Below are 18679 nucleotides of genomic sequence, written 5' to 3' on the forward strand. Positions count from 1 at the left end.
TTGAATTAGTTTTATTTTTCTGTTTTTTTGATATATTATTTGTATTTTAAAAAATTTGAAATGTATTAGTTTAATTTTTCTGAATTTATTGATATATTATTTGTATTTTTAAGATTTTTAAATGAATTAGTTTATTTTTGCTGAATTTTTTGATATATTATATGTATTTTTAAGATTTTGAATTGAATTAGTTGTATTTTTCACATTTAATTCCGAAATAATTTCGAAAAAGGCCTTTAGTCGCGGTTGGCCTGGCCAACCGCGACTAAAGGTCGTTCTCCGCGGTAACCGGAAATGGGGCGAAAAATGGGCTTTAGTCGCGGTTGGGGTCACCAACCGCGACTAAAGGGTAGACTAAAGCTCCGACGGTATAAATACCGCGCGCGCGGCACGCAGGATCACACTTCTCTTTCGCCGCGCGCTGCCTCTTCGTCGACCTCGCCTCCGCCGCGCGCTGCCTCTTCGTCGACCTCGCCTCCGTCGCTGCCGTCGCCGCCCTCGTCACCGCCGCCTCCTGCGCCCTCGTCGCCCGTACGTCGAACCCCTCACGCGCGCCTTCTTCTTCCCGCGCCGCCGCCGCGCGCGCCCTCGTCGCCCGTTCGATCCGCGCCGGCGCCCCCGCCGCGCGCCGAACCCCCTGTGCACGCCGCGGCCGCCGCCGCGGCCGCCAGACCTTGCGCGCGCCGCGCCGCATACGCGCGTGCCGCGCCGCCGCCGTGGAGAGAGGAGATCCGCCGCCGCATACGCGCGTGCCGCGCCGCCGCCGTGGAGAGAGGAGATCGGCGTCGCCGTATGTGGCCGCGCGCGCGGTTACAGAGAGAGAGAGGAGAGAGGCGGCCGGGTGCGCCCCGGCGGTTTTTTTTTCTTCTTTTTTTTCTAATTTTTTGATATGCAAATTATGAACTTTGACTTAAAAAGATTGTGTAAAAAAAAATGAACTACAATTTGACTTTAAAAGATTGTGTAAAAAAAATTCACTTAAAATTAAGTTTGTCTAAAAAATGAACTAATTAAAATTTCACTTAAAAAAGAACTCAAATTTGTTTGACTTAACCCCTCGTCGACCGCCGCCCTCGTCGCCGCCGCGCCCCTCGTCCTCGCCGACCGCCGCCCTCGTCGCCGCCGTCAGCCGCCGCGCCTCCCTTCTCCCCTCGCCCGCCCCGTGTACGTCGTCGTCTCCCTCGATCTGCCGGCGCCCCCCGCCCCTTAAAAAATAAATTAAAAAATAACTTAAGAAAAAAATAACTTAAAAAATAACTTAAGAAAAAAATAACTTAAAAAATAACTTAAGAAAAAAATAACTTAACCAAAATAAGTTAAGAAAAAAATAACTTAATTGGCATGTTTGGAATTTGGAAAACTTTGTGTTTTTTTCTAACTAACTACACGGGAATGTTAACTGAAAAATTGACTCTCGGTCACCGCCACCGCTCTCTCGGCACCGCCACCGCTCTCTCGATCACCGCCACACCGGTCTCTCGGTCACGCGGTTGCGTCCCCGCTTTCAATTCGCCACCGCCACCGGTCTCTCGGTCACGCGGTCACTGTGTCCCCCCTTTCGCCACCGCCACCGGTCTCTCGGTCACGCGGTCACCGCGTCCCCTCTCGCCTCCATCGTCGCCCTCTCTCTTTATATGTAGAAGAGATGTGATAATGTTGGCATGCATATACACAATTAATTTGTTTTGACTACATGTTTTCGGGATCGACATATGGCGGACGATAGAGCTGACCCGATTCTCGGACAACTATGATCCGGACGTTGAAGACCATATATTCGGCATCATAAAAGGCGATATTCCATATGTGCCGACCGGACAAGAAGAAGATGATATCTCTTCTTATCCGAACCTTGACGGTGAAGATGAAGGGCGCCGTCGACAAGATGATGCCGAAGAAACGTCGGTAAACGACGATCTTGCATTGGAAGTAGCAACCACCTCCGGCGCCGAGGTATATATATACATTGAGCCTCCGGTGATACAAACTAACCGATTTAAATAAATATGTGTGTACTAACGCGCGCGACTCTCTTTCTTATTTTAGCCCTCGGCCGGATCGTCGAAAAAATCGAGTACGTCGTCGTCAAAGCGTGGCGCAACCAAGACGATGAAACCAAACGAAACATGCACCATCGAGGTTGTCGACGAAGCAACCGGCAGGCCGCTGGAGCCCAAGCAAGAACGCCACCAAGTTTATCACCCAATGCGGAGCCGTTGTTAGAGAGAACGTCTCGATCACCGTCCGAGAGTGGAATGAGCCAAAGAAGGCACGTCTTGGTTTCACTTTCGTCGATAAGAGAACAAAAAAAGATTGCTTCAAGAAGCTTATAGAACATTTCGTTCTACCTCCGGAATACCGCAGATACGATGAGGCGGGTAACAAGATTCAGGAAAACAAGGAGAGGTGCAAGCTAGTCAAACAGTTCGCTCTTTCTAAGATGGCCGACGCATTCCGGAAATACAAGCAAAATCTAGCCCATGACTTTGTCAAGCAGGGCAAGACTCCGGATTTCAAAGGACAATATGAGAAACTGCAACATGATTGGCCAGAATTTGTGAAGCAAAAGAAATCGGAGCAGCTTCCTTGAAATGTCGAAAAAAATAAGAAGAATGCGGCCAAGAAGGAGTACAATCATATTATGGGGCCAGGAGGGTATCGCTTTTGGCAGCCTAGGTGGGAGAAGATGGAGAACGAGCCGAGGGCGCGAGGAATCCGTCCAGTGTACGGAGGGATGGGACCCAAGGGCCAAAAGCTGGTGGTACGGGCATGGGGGATCGCCGAACCCGGAGACAGGGGAGTGTGTTTATCGTGGCAAAATAATTAAACCCACCCAAAAGCTTATTGAGGCAATGAGGGATGCTCAAGAGGGGAGGATCAAGTTCAACGGAGAGAACGACGCCTCGACAAAAGCCCTCGGGAATCCCGAACACGGAGGACGTGTACGAGGCATGCCCGGGGACATTCCGTGGAAAGTAGGGTTCCCCGTAACGATGACCCGTACGGTTACGTAAGCCGTAAGAGAAAGATGGATCGGGATGCGGATGTTGTGGCGAAGCCGGTAACGGAAATGGATGTGATGAAGAAAACCGTGAGTGTACTAGTAGCCGAAAGAGATGCAGCTCGGGCGCAAGCATGAAGATCATCCAATGGATCTCGGAAGCCGGCAGAGAAGAAGCAGCGTGGCTTCCACGGAGGCCTCACCGGCCGGTGCACCGACGATCGAAATTACCGCACCGGAGCATCCGGTGGTCGAAGTTACCGCACCGGAGCCTCCTCGCTACCCCGTGGACGATATAAAGGAGATGAAAGCATGTCATCCGTATTATCCTATCGGGAACATGTCCATGAAGGTAGCCACCGGCGATGCTTTACCACCCGGAGCACTCCACCACAACAACCCCATTCCGGATGGCTATGCTCGTGTCACGGTGGAGGAGATAGTCCAAGGGTTTGAGGACCTGGACATTGACATTGCTACACCCGAAGGGGCGACAAGACTTGGAGATGTCAAGCGCCAGCTCATTCCGTAGCGTAAGAAGTTTATCAAGTTTCCAGGCGAGGCGCCAAGGCAAACAAGTCCACCCCCCTCCGGTGGGGGTGGCGGCGGCGGTGGTGGTGGTGGTGGCTCACCTACACCTCCGGCGGGTCAGCCGACGCCGCCCCCAATTCACCTCCGGCGGGTAGCGCACGCCGCCCCCGGTCCTCGTCCGGCGGGTGATCGCACGCCGCCCCCAATCCACCTCCGGCGAAGAAGCGAGCAGGTCCCGGGTTATTAACCCGGACCCTTACGTACCTCGCAACCACAAAGATACCGGAGCCATCACTTAAGCCTCTCACCAAGAGGTCTTGGGAATGTAGTGCCGAGGAAGTCGAGGCGGCGCGGCTGCTGATTTAGAGAAATGGAAGGCGAGCCGCAAGAAGAAAATAGAGGGCGAGCCCAAGCCGCATTTTCTGATGAGCAAAAGAAGTGGGCTAAGTCATTTTTGAACACATCGTCCCAAGCCGCGAAGAATCTCCCTGACGACTATGAACGTGAACTTCGTGCGCAAGCACTCACGTTCCGGAGGAAGCAGGAGGAGGCGGAGAAGCAGGAGAAGAAAGCCTTGGAGGAGGCCCAGAAAAAATTAGAAAGGGGGAAACAACAAGTTGCCCAGCTCGGGGAACAAAGTAAACAGTCGATCCCCCCGCTCATAGTGAAAGCCGCAGGTCCGGAGGACGAAGCCCCTGATGTCATAGCAGCTCGCGGCAAGACAGGGATTGACCGTAGCGAAAGCCAAAGAACAAGCGGCGGACTTAGGTCCGACTCTTCGTGTAGCATTAGGCCTTGATGACGTGGCAATGAAGGACGTAGTATTTGGATATGTGAAGGATGGTCCTCTCGTCGAGCCTCGCGCGAGAAGAGGATCTACCTCGACAAATGAAAGGTCTCGCTAAATTGGTACAAGGGTTACATAAAACTTAAAAACGCCGGAGAATATATTTATGCGGAAGTTAGACCCGAGCATCACTTCAAACATTACTATATAACAATTCATCGGAGTGAATTGTTCCAGCTGTTCAATCTGCGCGAGCTCGACAAATCTATCATCAGCTGCTATGTTCTGTAAGTGATTTATTAATTTCTACCCCATTGATACGTCTCCAACGTATCGATAATTTCTTATGTTCCATGCTACTTTATTGATGATACCTACATGTTTTATGCACATTATATGTCATATTTATGCATTTTCTGGAACTAACCTATTAACAAGATGCCGAAGAGCCGCTTGTCGTTTTCTCGCTGTTTTTGGTTTCGAAATCCTAGTAAAGAAATATTCTCGAATTGGACGAAACTTTCGCCCGTGGTCCTATTTTTGCACGAAGCTTCCAGAAGACCGAAGACCTAACGAAGTGGGGCCACGAGGCAGCCGGGGGGTGGCCGGCGCGGCCCGTGCCCCGGCCGCGCCGACCTGCCCCCCGGGCCCCTCGTGTGGCCCCTCGCGTTGACCTTCCGCCTACTTAAAGCTCCCGTCGCGAAACCCCCAGCACCGAGAGCCACGATACGGAAAACCTTCCGCAGACGCGCCGCCGCGAATCCCATCTCGGGGGATTCGGAGATCGCCTCCCGCACCCCCGCCGGAGAGGGGATTCATCTCCCGGAGGACTCTACACCGCCATGGTCGCCTCCGGAGTGATGAGTGAGTAGTCCACCCCTGGACCATGGGTCCATAGCAGTAGCTAGATGGTCGTCTTCTCCTTGTTGTGCTTCATTGTTAGATCTTGTGAGCTGCCTAACATGATCAAGATCATCTATATGTAATTCTATATGTTGTGTTTGCTCGGGATCCGATGGATAGAGAGTACTATGATTATGGTGATTATCAATCTATTGTTCATGTGTTGTTTATGATCTTGCATGCTCTCCGTTATTAGTAGAGGCTCGGCCAAGTTTTTACTCTTAACTCCAAGAGGGAGTACTTATGCTCGATAGTGGGTTCATGCCTTCATTGATACCTGGGACGAAGTGATGTAAAGTTCTAAGGTTGTGATGTGCCGTTGCCACTAGGGATAAAACATTGATGCTATGTCTAAGGATGTAGTTATTGATTACATTACGCACAATACTTAATGCAATTGTCTCGTTGCTTTGCAACTTAATACCGGAGGGGTTCGGATGATAACCTCGAAGGTGGACTTTTTAGGCATAGATGCAGCTTGGATGGCGGTCTATGTTCTTTGTCGTAATGCCCGGATTAAATCTCACTATATTTACCATGTCATGTATATGCATTGTTATGCCTTTCTCTATTTGTCAATTGCCCGACCGTAATTTGTTCACCCAACATGCTTTTATCTTATGGGAGAGACACCTCTAGTGAACCGTGGACCCCGGTCCTATTCTTTACATAGCATACATTCTACTTGTTTTACTCGTTTTCTTTGCAAACATCTTCCACTCGATACGTTTAATCCTTTGTTACAGCAAGCCGGTGAGATTGACAACCTCACTCGTTTCGTTGGGGCAAAGTACTTTGGTTGTGTTGTGCAGGTTCCTAGTTGGCGCCGGAATCCCCGGTGTTGCGCCGCATCACATTTCGCGACCATCAACCTTCAACGTGCTTCTTGGCTCCTCCTCGGTTCGATTAAACCTTGGTTTCTTTCCGAGGGAAAACTTGCCACCGTGCGCATCATACCTTCCTCTTGGGGTTCCCAACGGACGTGTACATTTACGCGCATCAAGCCTGTTTTCCGGCGCCGTTGTCGGGGAGATCAAGACACGCTGCAAGGGGAGTCTCCACTTCTCAATCTCTTTACTTTGTTTTTGTCTTGCTTTATTTTATTTACTACTTTGTTTGCTGCACTAAATCAAAACACAAAAAAATTAGTTGCTAGTTTTACTTTATTTACTGTCTTGCTCTCTATATCGAAAACACAAAAAAAATTAGTTACTTGCATTTACTCTATCTAGTTTACTTTTTGCTTATTGCATTATGTTTCCTTTTAATTTCACCACAAAGGACATACCGGTAGGACGTGGGTCCATAGTTGGGAGAAATAATATAGAAGAATTTTTCAATCATGTTAGTATTACTGAAGATTTTGAAGATAGACACTTGGTGGAACTTGCACCTACCTATGAAATTGCTGCTGCTCGCTTTAGTTCGCATGTTGGAAACTAAATTTGTTAATCTCAATCCTATAATCCAACACATGTTTCTTACACTTGGCGATATGGAAGAAGGGGAGAAGAAAGATTTTGTTTTAGAAACCCTTCTTAGAGAATTTGGTGGTCTAGCAAGAGAGGCTAGAAAGGTTTTTGCTAAATTTAATATGCTAGGTTCTCATACCAATTTTATTGGTCTCCTTGAAAAAATGGACATGGATAGAATAATGTACACTAATAACATTAATGATGGTGGGGAAATCAAAGCACCAATACCATGTAAACTCCTAGCTATGAATGATGCATTAGAAAATAACTATGCTTGGCTTGTTCCTGAAAATTTGTTCGATGAGAGTAGCAAGCCTAAGACTAATGAAAAGGGAGACGCTAAAACTTATATATCAAATATACTATGCTTGGTTGAGAAAACTCCCAACACCTCTGCTAATGATGTTGATGCCTCATCTCTCGATGTTACTTGATTTGCACTTTCTGCGCCTAGCTGAAAGGCGTTAAAGAAAAGCGCTTATGGGAGACAACCCATGTTTTTACCTACAGCAATTTTTTGTTTTGTTGAGTCTTGGAAGTTGTTTACTACTGTAGCAACCCCTCCTTATCATGTTTTGGTGCCAAGTAAAGTTTCTATGTCAAAGTTGATGTTATATTTGGGATTGCTGCGCAGAAACAGCATTGCTGTCTGTCACGAATCTGGGCACAGTTCCCTGTAGAAAATTCGAAAAAATCTGCCAATTTACGAGCGTGATCCTCAGATATATACGCAACTTTCATTAGTTTTGAGTTTTTCCATTTGAGCAAGTCTGGTGCCATTTATAAATTCGTCTTTACGGACTGTTCTGTTTTTGACAGATTCTGCCTTTTATTTCGCATTGCCTCTTTTGCTATGTTGGATTTATTTCTTTGATCCATTAATGTCCAGTAGCATTATGCAATGTCCAGAAGTGAAAATAATGATTGTGTCACCTCTGAATGTGTGAATTATTAATGATGCACTAACCCTCTAATGAGTTTGCTTGAAGTTTGGTGTGAAGGAAGTTTTCAAGGGTCAAGAGAGGAGAATGATATACTAAGATCAAGAGGAGTGAAAGCTCTAAGCTTGGGGATGCCCCCGTGGTTCACCCCTGCATATTTTAAGAAGACTCAAGCTGTCTAAGCTTGGGGATGCCCAAGGCATCCCCTTCTTCATCGACAACATCATCGAGTTCCTCCCCCGAAACTATATTTTTATTCGATCACATCCGGTATTCTTTACTTGGAGCGTCGGTTTGTTTTTGTTTTTGTTTTTGTTTGAATAAGATGGATCCTAGCATTCACTTTGTGGGAGAGAGACACGCTCCGTTGTTGCATATGGACACATGTGTCCTTAGGCTTTACTCATAATGTTCAAGGCGAAGTTTCTTCTTCGTTAAATTGTTATATGGTTGGAATTGGAAAATGCTACATGTAGTAATTCTAAAATGTCTTGGATAATGTGATACTTGGTAATTGTTGTGCTCATGTTTAAGCTCTTGCATCATATGCTTTGCACCCATTAATGAAGAAATACATAGAGCTTGCTAAAATTTGATTTGCATATTTGGTTTCTCTAAGGTCTAGATAATATCTAGTATTGAGTTTTGAACAACAAGGAAGACAGTGTAGAGTCTTATAATGTTTACAATATGTCTTTTATGTGAGTCTTGCTGCATTTGTTCATCCTTGAGTTTGCTTCAAATAACCTTGCTAGCCTAAACCTTGTATCGAGAGGGATTACTTCTCATGCATCCAAAATCCTTGAGCCAACTACTATGCCATTTGTGTCCACCATACCTACCTACTACATGGTATTTTTCCGCCATTCCAAAGTAAATTGCTTGAGTGCTACCTTTAAACAATTCAAAATTTATCATCTCTTATTTGTGTCAATGTTTTATAGCTCATGAGGAAGTATGTGGTGTTTTATCTTTCGATCTTGTCATTTACTTCGGACAGACTTTCACAATGGACTAGTGGCTTCATCCGCTTATCCAATAACTTTGCATAAAGAGCTGGCAAAGGGGTTCCCAGCCCCAATTAATTAACTTCACTAATAATTCTCTTCACATGTTTTGCTCTGATTTATCAGTAAGCAACTTAATTTTGCAAATAGACACTCCTCCATGGTATGTGAAAGGTTGGACGGCACCCGATGGAATCGGTTAGCCATGGCTTGAGAAAGCAAAGGTGGGGAGGAGTGTCATCATAATAAAATTAAAAAGGCACTCCTTCATGGTATGAGATTGTTAAGGTGCACCCGATGGAATCGGTTAGCCATGGTTTGTGAAAGAAAGGTTGGAAGGAGTGCCACCCCACTAAAATACATGTGTAAACAAAAGAGAAGAGGGATGATCTACCACGGTGGTAGAAATAACGTCCTTCATGGGAGCCGCTCTTGAAAGTCTGGTTGATAAGGTGGTTAGAGTACCCATTACCATTCGTTGACAACAACAAACACCTCTCAAAACTTTACTTTTATACTCTCTCGATGTTTTTAAAACCAAAGCTCTAGCACAAATATAGCAATCGATGCTTTCCTCTTTGAAGGACCATTCTTTTACTTTTATTGTTGAGTCAGTTTACCTATCTCCTTCCACCTAAGAAGCAAACACTTGTGTGAACTGTGCATTGATTCCTACATATTTGCATATTGCACTTGTTATATTACTTTATGTTGACAATTATCCATGAGATATACATGTTACAAGTTGAAAGCAACCGCTGAAACTTAATCTTCCTATGTGTTGCTTCAACACCTTTACTTTGATTTATTGCTTTATGAGTTAACTCTTATGCAAGACTTATTGATGCTTGTCTTGAAATACTATTCATGAAAAGTCTTTGTCATATGATTCACTTGTTTACTCATGTCATTACCTTTGCTTTGATCGCTGCATTCATTACATATGTTTACAAATAGTATGATCAAGATTATGATGGCATGTCACTTCGTAAATTATCTTTGTTATCGTTTTACCTCGCTCGGGACGAGCAGTAACTAAGCTTGGGGATGCTTGATACGTCTCCAACGTATCGATAATTTCTTATGTTCCATGCTACTTTATTGATGATACCTACATGTTTTATGCACATTATATGTCATATTTATGCATTTTCCGGAACTAACCTATTAACAAGATGCCGAAGAGCCGATTGTCGTTTTCTCGCTGTTTTTGGTTTCGTAAATCCTAGTAAAGAAATATTCTCGGAATTGGACGAAACTTTCGCCCGGGGTCCTATTTTTGCACGAAGCTTCCGGAAGACCGAAGACCTAACGAAGTGGGGCCACGAGGCAGCCGGGGGTGGCCGGCGCGGCCCGTGCCCCGGCCGCGCCGACCTGCCCCTCGGGCCCCTCGTGTGGCCCCTCGCGTTGACCTTCCGCCTACTTAAAGCTCCCGTCGCGAAACCCCCAGCACCGAGAGCCACGATACGGAAAACCTTCCGGAGACGCCGCCGCCGCGAATCCCATCTCGGGGGATTCTCGGAGATCGCCTCCGGCACCCCGCCGGAGAGGGGATTCATCTCCCGGAGGACTCTACACCGCCATGGTCGCCTCCGGAGTGATGAGTGAGTAGTCCACCCCTGGACCATGGGTCCATAGCAGTAGCTAGATGGTCGTCTTCTCCTTGTTGTGCTTCATTGTTAGATCTTGTGAGCTGCCTAACATGATCAAGATCATCTATATGTAATTCTATATGTTGTGTTTGTCGGGATCCGATGGATAGAGAGTACTATGATTATGGTGATTATCAATCTATTGTTCATGTGTTGTTTATGATCTTGCATGCTCTCCGTTATTAGTAGAGGCTCGGCCAAGTTTTTACTCTTAACTCCAAGAGGGAGTACTTATGCTCGATAGTGGGTTCATGCCTTCATTGATACCGGGACAAGTGACGGAAAGTTCTAAGGTTGTGATGTGCTGTTGCCACTAGGGATAAAACATTGATGCTATGTCTAAGGATGTAGTTATTGATTACATTACGCACAATACTTAATGCAATTGTCTCGTTGCTTTGCAACTTAATACCGGAGGGGGTTCGGATGATAACCTCGAAGGTGGACTTTTTAGGCATAGATGCAGTTGGATGGCGGTCTATGTTCTTTGTCGTAATGCCCGGATTAAATCTCACTATATTTACCATGTCATGTATATGCATTGTTATGCCTTTCTCTATTTGTCAATTGCCCGACTGTAATTTGTTCACCCAACATGCTTTTATCTTATGGGAGAGACACCTCTAGTGAACTGTGGACCCCGGTCCTATTCTTTACATAGCATACATTCTACTTGTTTTACTGTTTTCTTTGCAAACATCTTCCACTCGATACGTTTAATCCTTTGTTACAGCAAGCCGGTGAGATTGACAACCTCACCGTTTCGTTGGGGCAAAGTACTTTGGTTGTGTTGTGCAGGTTCCTAGTTGGCGCCGGAATCCCGGTGTTGCGCCGCATCACATTTCGCGACCATCAACCTTCAACGTGCTTCTTGGCTCCTCCTGGTTCGATTAAACCTTGGTTTCTTTCTGAGGGAAAACTTGCCACTGTGCGCATCATACCTTCCTCTTGGGGTTCCCAACGGACGTGTACATTTACGCGCATCACCCATCTCGTTCATTGCCTGCACTATAAATATATATATTGTCCTAACTATCTTGTTGTGTACGCTATTATGCAGAATGAAGAAGCGGGAAATGCGAATAAGGCACACCCATGATGTTGGGTTCATTGACCCACAAATCGTTAATTCATATGTGTTACAACACCACCCCAGCAGACGTGGAGGGTGACTCGTGGATGTTTCTTACAAAACAGGAACTCAAAAGTGATATTCTATTTCCTTACCATTTTGGGTGAGTGTTTCTGTCTTGAGCACATTCTCTTTTGTTTACTCCATGCATGGTATGTGGCTAATCGATGAGTTATGCATGACTGTGCATGTATCGTGTCCGCGAGTTCCACCGGATTCTGCTAGTAATTCAAATTCAGAACTCCACGGTTATCGTCCACGACTCTCCGAATATGGATACGAAGCTTTGGGCCGACATGAGAAAAATGATGCAAAAGTAACTACTTTCATTCGTTTGCGCTCTATATCGATCGGCCTATTACATTCATCATTTCCTAATATCAAGTAACTAATTAATAACTCTCTTGTTCATTTAATTTTCCTTGCCTCGTAGGGTTTGGAGACGGTTCGTAGATCAAAAGGTCGGTGAATTCAAAAAAGAGCTACATTTTAAAATGGCAAAGGCTGCGACCGGGGACATTCAGCCACCGGGGACCAATCTATGTGGATACTATGTTTGTGAGAGGATCCGGAGATACACCACCGAGCGGCAGCCGTCCGAGAACAACACCGGGAGGAATAACCTCCGAGCGACGCTTACTCCGTAAGCTCGCTTCCGACCACTTCAAGGGGAACTAGCCGGATGGTTGGCGAACCAAGTCATCGATCCTAGAGGAGAACACTATGTAGAGGACGTAGAACTTTATATGCACTAAATATGTATGGAAACTTGTTCAAAATTGTATATGGTCATCCGATATTGAATATATATTGAATATTCCTCTTGAATTCTTTTTGGTTCTAATTTCAAATTTGTTTGAAATTGTACATTCACATGCATGTATACCGTAGAATATGTGAAACTCCTTCAAAATTAAAATAAAACACAAAAGAAATAAAACAATACAACTTAAAAAGTAACCAGGGGTTAGGGGAACCAGTGTTAGGGGGGGAGGGGCTAAAACCCTAAACCTGCGGCGGCCTTTAGTCACGGTTGGCGAGCGTAACCGCGACTAAAGGTCCTCCGCCCGGCGCTCGCCTGCCGCCCACGTGGACGGACCTTTAGTCGCGGTTCGTAAGGAACCGCGACTAAAGCGGGGGCCTTTAGTCGCGAATAATAGGTCGTGGTTGCGCAACCGCGACTAATGGCAGTTGCGCACCGCGACCGAAGGCCATTTTTCCACCAGTGCGTGTTTCTCTCCACTCCATCTGGCACCGTCTCAATGATTCAGGGGTGTCGTTAGCGATGATGATTTTTGAAGATTAAAGAAAGAGCATCGCACTTGGAAGTGGATAGGACGGTTTGGTATCGTGCTCGATTATAAACTGTTGCCACTTTCGGGGGACAGAGGACAATGAGCTGGTTGCTTACGTACTAAACGTGCACAAAAACAGTAGGATCATGTTTGGCTCAAAAGGACTTAAAAATATGGCGTTTTAAGTTTTGTTTGTTAGCTCGGAGTGGATGTGGTGTATTTTTGAAAAAAATTGGGTTATGTGTTTTGGTTTCCTTAGTTTTCACCTAGACGGACCTTGCTCCGGAAAAAATGCCGATTTGAACATGCTGATTTTTTTGGATAAATTTGTTTGGTAGCATAGAAAAAAAATATATCTTTCTCGTCTTCCTATTACCATGGTCTACCTATCACCGTGAGAGGTACAAAGCGCGTCCTACGTGTTCAAAGTCTATGTACCCTCTGTATTTTTTTGCTTCTTTTTACAAATGCATGTACGCTGGCGAGTATTCTTCATGCCGGTACAATTCCCGCAATCTTCAAACACGGGCATACCTGCGTCTGACTTGTAGTTGCAGCTTGCTGCAATGGCACGTACAGATCGGTAGGTGGCTTTGCAAACCTGCAAAATGTGTGCGAAAACGACGTGTGTGCGTGTAAAATATTCGAACCATTTCTCCCTTCCGGATAACGTCTTCCACTCAATCCGGTCGTACCGTTGGTCAATACCAGCCCGATGCACAGGTTTTGACACTTTGACAGTCCACTCCAGCTAGTCCTGGGAAGAGATTGTAGGAGAAAGATAGATGCAGAATTGGCGTTAGTGGGCACCTAACCGGCGATTGCTTGGAATTGGTCTCGAAACCAGCCCAACATTTCCCAGCAAGATAACGTAGGAAATTAATTACACTAGATGAAGATGAATCTGTCTTTCGGATTCACCGGCTCATTCTGTCGCCCCGAAAATGTCAAAAAAGTTGTGCTTATGAGATAGGGACTGCCTATTAACCAGCCTTGACAAACTCAATAAATCAATGTGAATGCCATAACTAATAAAATCTTCTACTAATACAAAAATAGTTGAGCCTAGCAGGTTGCAGCCGCAATTCAGCTTAATAGTTATCTATAGCACACAGAACATATCAAAACAACAGCCGTCACAGAGACAAACATAACAATTATTCAAATGAAGGGGGAAAAACATGGAGGTTCTAGAGCTGCCTACCCGGCTGGTTTACATTTTACAAAAACAACCCTATAAGAAAATAAAAAATATAACCAATCCATAGGTTTTACAAAAGGACCCTGAACAAGATAGGTTGGAAAGCGCAACCAGGTGCCTCTCCACCGATGAAGATGACATCATCGGGGAAGGAACCACTTGGGGATGGACCGAAGGTGAGTGCCATTACGAGTGGCTGAAGGGACTCCTATTTGGCTAGCCGGCCAAGCACGGAGAGCGCGCATCTTTGCTGCAGTTGGTGAACTCCGCAAGTTGCAGCAGCCAGAGATCCCAGCTATGTCGATCGATGCAGATCGGCTCTTCGCCACTCCCCTCCTCCATCTCCTCGATGGCTGACGAAGATATGAAGAACCACAACTTTCATCGCACCCGCACAACAACAAGTCCCCCAAATCAGGGTCGGGCTTATTGGGGTGATGCGCCATGGAATGTCCAACATGCAACAACAAGCACCACGTTGCCGCCACCAAGATCTCCACCACTAGTCATCCATCGTTCATTGCTCGACCGTATCGATAGCACGCACCGCATCGTAGGGTTGAAAATGAAAGGGAAACTTTCCTTCTGTTTCCGAAGAAAAAGGAAATGGAGGGCCAAATACGGAAAAGGAAGTGGCATTTAGAGGAAAAGAAACGGAAACGGCAAAATCATAAACGGAAACGGAAACGAAAACGAGGGAGCCCTTTCCGACGGAAAGGAAAACGGCGGAGGAAATTTCGGAAAAATAAATACGGAAAGTTTCCGAAAATATAACCTAGAGAGGCTCGTGCATTTAGCAGGCCTATATTTACACATGAAACTGGACTTGGCCACGTATCAAGTCCACTAATTACTCTAACCCTAATCACTTTGTATAATTACGTGTGCATGCAGCCGTTAAAACTATGTGTGTTACTTTATGTTGAATTGCCGCTTGTCGAAGTTAAGTAATATATCTTGTCTTATTATTATTTTATTTATGTGTGTCTTTCAGTCTACAAATCGGTATTATACCGCATTGTGTTGTGGCAAATATTCGTTTTCGTAACGTATCCGCTACGTTTTCATTCTGTATTCATATCCGATGATTCCGTTTTCATATTCGTTTCCGGGGATTCCGATTCCATTTTCGATTCCGACAACAGGGAAACAAAAACGATAAAGCATTTTTCCGTCCGTTTCCGTTTCATTTTCAACCCTACCCCATCGGCATGACACCAGATACTAGCAGGACACCATACTCCCTAATGAAGGAACAAACCCTACGACCCGGACGTTTGGAACCTGGGTGCGCGCGCACCCGTTTACGAAAAGTTCAAAAAATGTTATTTAAAATTTTCAAAAAAATGTGAAGTAAATTTTTGCATGTACATATTATGTTGATACTTACTCGTGTAAGTTTTCACGAAAAAATACCATTGTGTGTGGCCTGCATAAAAATGACAAAATGTCCAAATGAGAATAGTGAACAGGAATTTGTACTATTCACAGGAATAGGAATTTGCATTTTGTCATTTTTGTGTAGATCACATACAATGGTATTTTTCCATGAAAACACACACGAGTAAGTATCAACATAGTATATACATGCAAAATTTTACTTCACATTTTTTTGAAACTTTTAAATAGCATTATTTTGAACTTTACGTAAACGGGTGCGCGCGTACCCAGGTTCCATTCACCATTTCCGCAAACCCTACTGCTACTACACCAAGCATGTACTACAGTGCAAGCTCCGGTGCCTCGCCTTCGCCTTTCCTAGTCATCGCCGGCGAGGATGGCATCAGGTCAGCCCAGTTTAAAGTGTTTGACTCTCAACTACTCCTATAGTTGAGGAGAGAGGTCTTTGAACCTTGATTGATGATCAACGAGTGTCATCACTGATGGTGGTTACATCTCTGGTGCGCTGGTCCTTTGAGGTTTAACACGATAACTTCTCGTCTATCTACTACAATACAACAAATTCTACCATAACTTCTCGTCCAAAGACCTAGTTAAATTACTCTTACTTTTAGTGCGATACTATTATTGATATAAATGGGTGGAATTTACGGGAACAAATAGCATCAAGTAGTGGTCGACAAATATGAATCCGAAGGGGAGAATATCTGCGGGCTGGAGCGGCGTTGCTATCGATCCTGCTAGGCGCCGCGTCGGACGGACGCAGCAGGGATGGGGAGATCGAATTTGGCGCCACGACGGTATCGGCGGTGCCGCCACGGCCGTCGGCCGGATTCCAAAATTGAAATTGCTCCGCGTCCGGAGATCTTGTTGCCCGTCCGTCACCAACACCAGAGGTCAATCAATAGTGTACGTCTCGATCACATCTCCCTGATCAGACTAGAAATGGCGGGATCAACAAGAAAGAAAAAGAGAGACTAAAAGCGACGGCGACCAGGACAAGATTATATGCGGAGCCGTAAAACCAGTCCACGATTCAACGCCCAGTTCGCGACGAACGAGCCGGCGAGCACTCGCGCACACACTTGGCGACCGGTTCATCTCATCTGGTAATCTGAATTGAATCGAATTAAGAAATTATGATGGTGGAAAGAACAAGGCTCGATCATCATCAGGGGACAGGCAACAAAAGAAGGGGATGAGCAAAATTTGATCGGGCCCGCGCATCAATGAATTTGATGGCGCTGCCGATCCGAGTAAAGGCTAAATTAAGCTAGCAGCAGCTACTCCTCGGTTAACTAAGTCAGACTTCATCTTCTTCCTTCTTCCCGGTGAACTGAATTCCGATGCGAGGGGCAGCCGACGGAGTCACATGACGGAGCAGGAATTTGGGTTCTCGTCGCTGAACATCTGCGGGGGCGGCGCCGTGTCGAACGGGTACGGCTGGAACGGCGGCGCGTTGGGGTGCTGGTCGTAGCCGCCGGGGTGCTGGTAGTAGCTGCCCGTGTCGGCGCTGGGGGGCTGGTGGTAGTAGCTGTCGCCTCTCGATTGCTGCTGGTAGTAGCTGCCGGCGTCGCCTCTCGGTTGCTGTTGGTAGTAGCTGCCGGCGTCGCCTCTTGGCTGCTCGTAGTAGGGGGTGGCGTACCCCGCGCCGTCGGCTCTTGGCTGCTGGTAGTACGGCGTGGCGTACCCCGCGCCGCCGGCATTGCCGCTGTTATAGTAGCCTGGCGGGGGTCCCTGCTGCGGCGGCGGCGGGTACGCGACGTTGCCGTAGCCGTACGGTGAGACGTGGTGCGTGCTGGCGCCCATCGGCGCGGGCGCCAGCGACGCCGCGGCCGACGCCACGGACGGGCCGGCCACCTCGATGCCCTTCCCCTTGTCCGCCTTGTGCGCGTCGTCTCCCGCCGCCTTGTCTTTCTTGATGTGTCCGTCGCCGCCGTCGCCGCCCTTGTTCGTAGGATTGTCGGGTTTGCTGCTGGAGCCGGGCGCGACGGCCTCGACGGCGCGGTTGAGCTTCTCGTTGAGGTAGGCCACCATGGCGGGCACGTCCATGGTGCCCACGACCTTCACCTCGTCCTTGGCATTGCCTTCCAATATCACATCCTTAACTCCTGGAGACATTAAAAAGCCTCGTCAGTTTCGAATTAATTAACAGCAGAGCGTCCGAGCACGAATTGGATGGAAGAGCATAAAGGTGGGGAATTGAACAAAACGGCACCTTTGATTTTGTAGATTCTTCGCCTGATGCGGTCGGCGCAGCTGTCGCAGTGGAGGCGGATCCTGAGCAGCGCCGTCGCGTCCTGGCAAAATCAAAACACAGTCGCAGCAGAGAACATTGTTAGTTGGAGACAGATGGTCGGTGGGAGTGGTTGGGAGCAGAGCAGAGCAGAGGAGGAAGATAGCGTTGCGTGGGGGCAGGATTTGCCGCTTGTGTACCGACCTGGACGGGTTTCTTCTCCTCGGGCGGTTGCGGTTGCTTCTTCTCCTCTCTGGCCGGCTGGGGCTCGGCGCCGGCCTTATCCCCCTTGCTGTCGGGGTTCTTCTGCTCGCCGCCTCCGGCGCCCTTGTCGGGGCTCTTCTTGGGCTCGGCGGCGGGAAGAGGGGGTTTGCTTGTGGCGCCGCCGCCGCCGCCGGCGGAGACGATCTCGACGGGCTTCTTGGTCCTGGCCTCGATCCGCGCCTTGAGCGCGGCCGCGTCCGCCGTCCCCGCGACCACGACCGTGTTGGCCGCCGCGTCCGCGACCACGGACACCACGCCTGCACAGCAGAAGAAGCGAATCGATCAGCCACCAGAAAGGAAAATGAGCCCGGGCAGACAAGGGAGAGAAGGGACAAATTGGAGGAATTGGACGCGAAGTATGTACCAGGCATGCGGTGGATGGACTTCTTGACCTTCTTGGCGCAGCCGTCGCAATGCAAGACCATCCGGAGCACGACCGGCTGCGGCGGCTGGGCGGCCCCGTCGGTCGCCGGAGGAGGAGCGTCCTTCCCCGCCCCCATGGAGCAAAGTCCAAGCTGTGGGTGTGTGGTTTCCGGACTCTTCTTCTTCCGCTCGCACGTGTTGTGGAGTCTCAGGCGTGTGGCTCTGGCTGCGTGTTTGACGAGACGAGGACGAGGCGAGCAGAGAACAAAACGAAACGGCGATGTGGTGGTGCGGGCGGAGATAAATAGGCGCGCGGAGGAGGAAGGAGAAAGGAAAGGCATGACGCGTGCTGTGGTGGTGGTGGGGCCGACGTGTCAGGTGGTGGTGCTCGACCCGACCGCCGTGCGCGTCGACGGCAGGGAGAGTGCCGGTTACGGTCACCTGCGACGTCAGCGCGGCGTCTGCGTCTGCCGCGTGGATTTTCCTTTTT

The 18679-nt window shown here is 47.6% G+C and overlaps 1 protein-coding gene across 1 annotated transcript; it reads right to left on the bottom strand.

The window, feature by feature from the left end:
• Positions 1–16472: 16472 nt before the first annotated feature.
• On the bottom strand, positions 16473–18348 carry LOC124695687 (heavy metal-associated isoprenylated plant protein 3-like). The gene is made up of 4 exons (XM_047228511.1): positions 18191–18348; positions 17767–18083; positions 17545–17626; positions 16473–17437 (listed from the first exon to the last, which is right to left on the bottom strand). Exons 1-4 carry the CDS (start codon positions 18324–18326, stop codon positions 16695–16697), a joined length of 1278 nt encoding a protein of 425 aa, XP_047084467.1. The 5' UTR covers positions 18327–18348; the 3' UTR covers positions 16473–16694.
• Between the last annotated feature and the right edge of the window lie 331 nt (positions 18349–18679).

The sequence above is a fragment of the Lolium rigidum genome, chromosome 3 (assembly GCF_022539505.1).
Source record: "Lolium rigidum isolate FL_2022 chromosome 3, APGP_CSIRO_Lrig_0.1, whole genome shotgun sequence".
NCBI lineage: Eukaryota > Viridiplantae > Streptophyta > Magnoliopsida > Poales > Poaceae > Lolium > Lolium rigidum.

Bases quoted from the DNA above. Each gene is read 5' to 3' on its own strand.
- LOC124695687 (XM_047228511.1), bottom strand. From the start codon at position 18,326: ATGGGGGCGGGGAAGGACGCTCCTCCTCCGGCGACCGACGGGGCCGCC. The intron at 18,084-18,190 runs GTACATACTTCG...TCTGCTGTGCAG, and splicing joins GTCCATCCACCGCATGCCTG to GCGTGGTGTCCGTGGTCGCG. The intron at 17,627-17,766 runs GTCGGTACACAA...TGATTTTGCCAG, and splicing joins AGGAGAAGAAACCCGTCCAG to GACGCGACGGCGCTGCTCAG.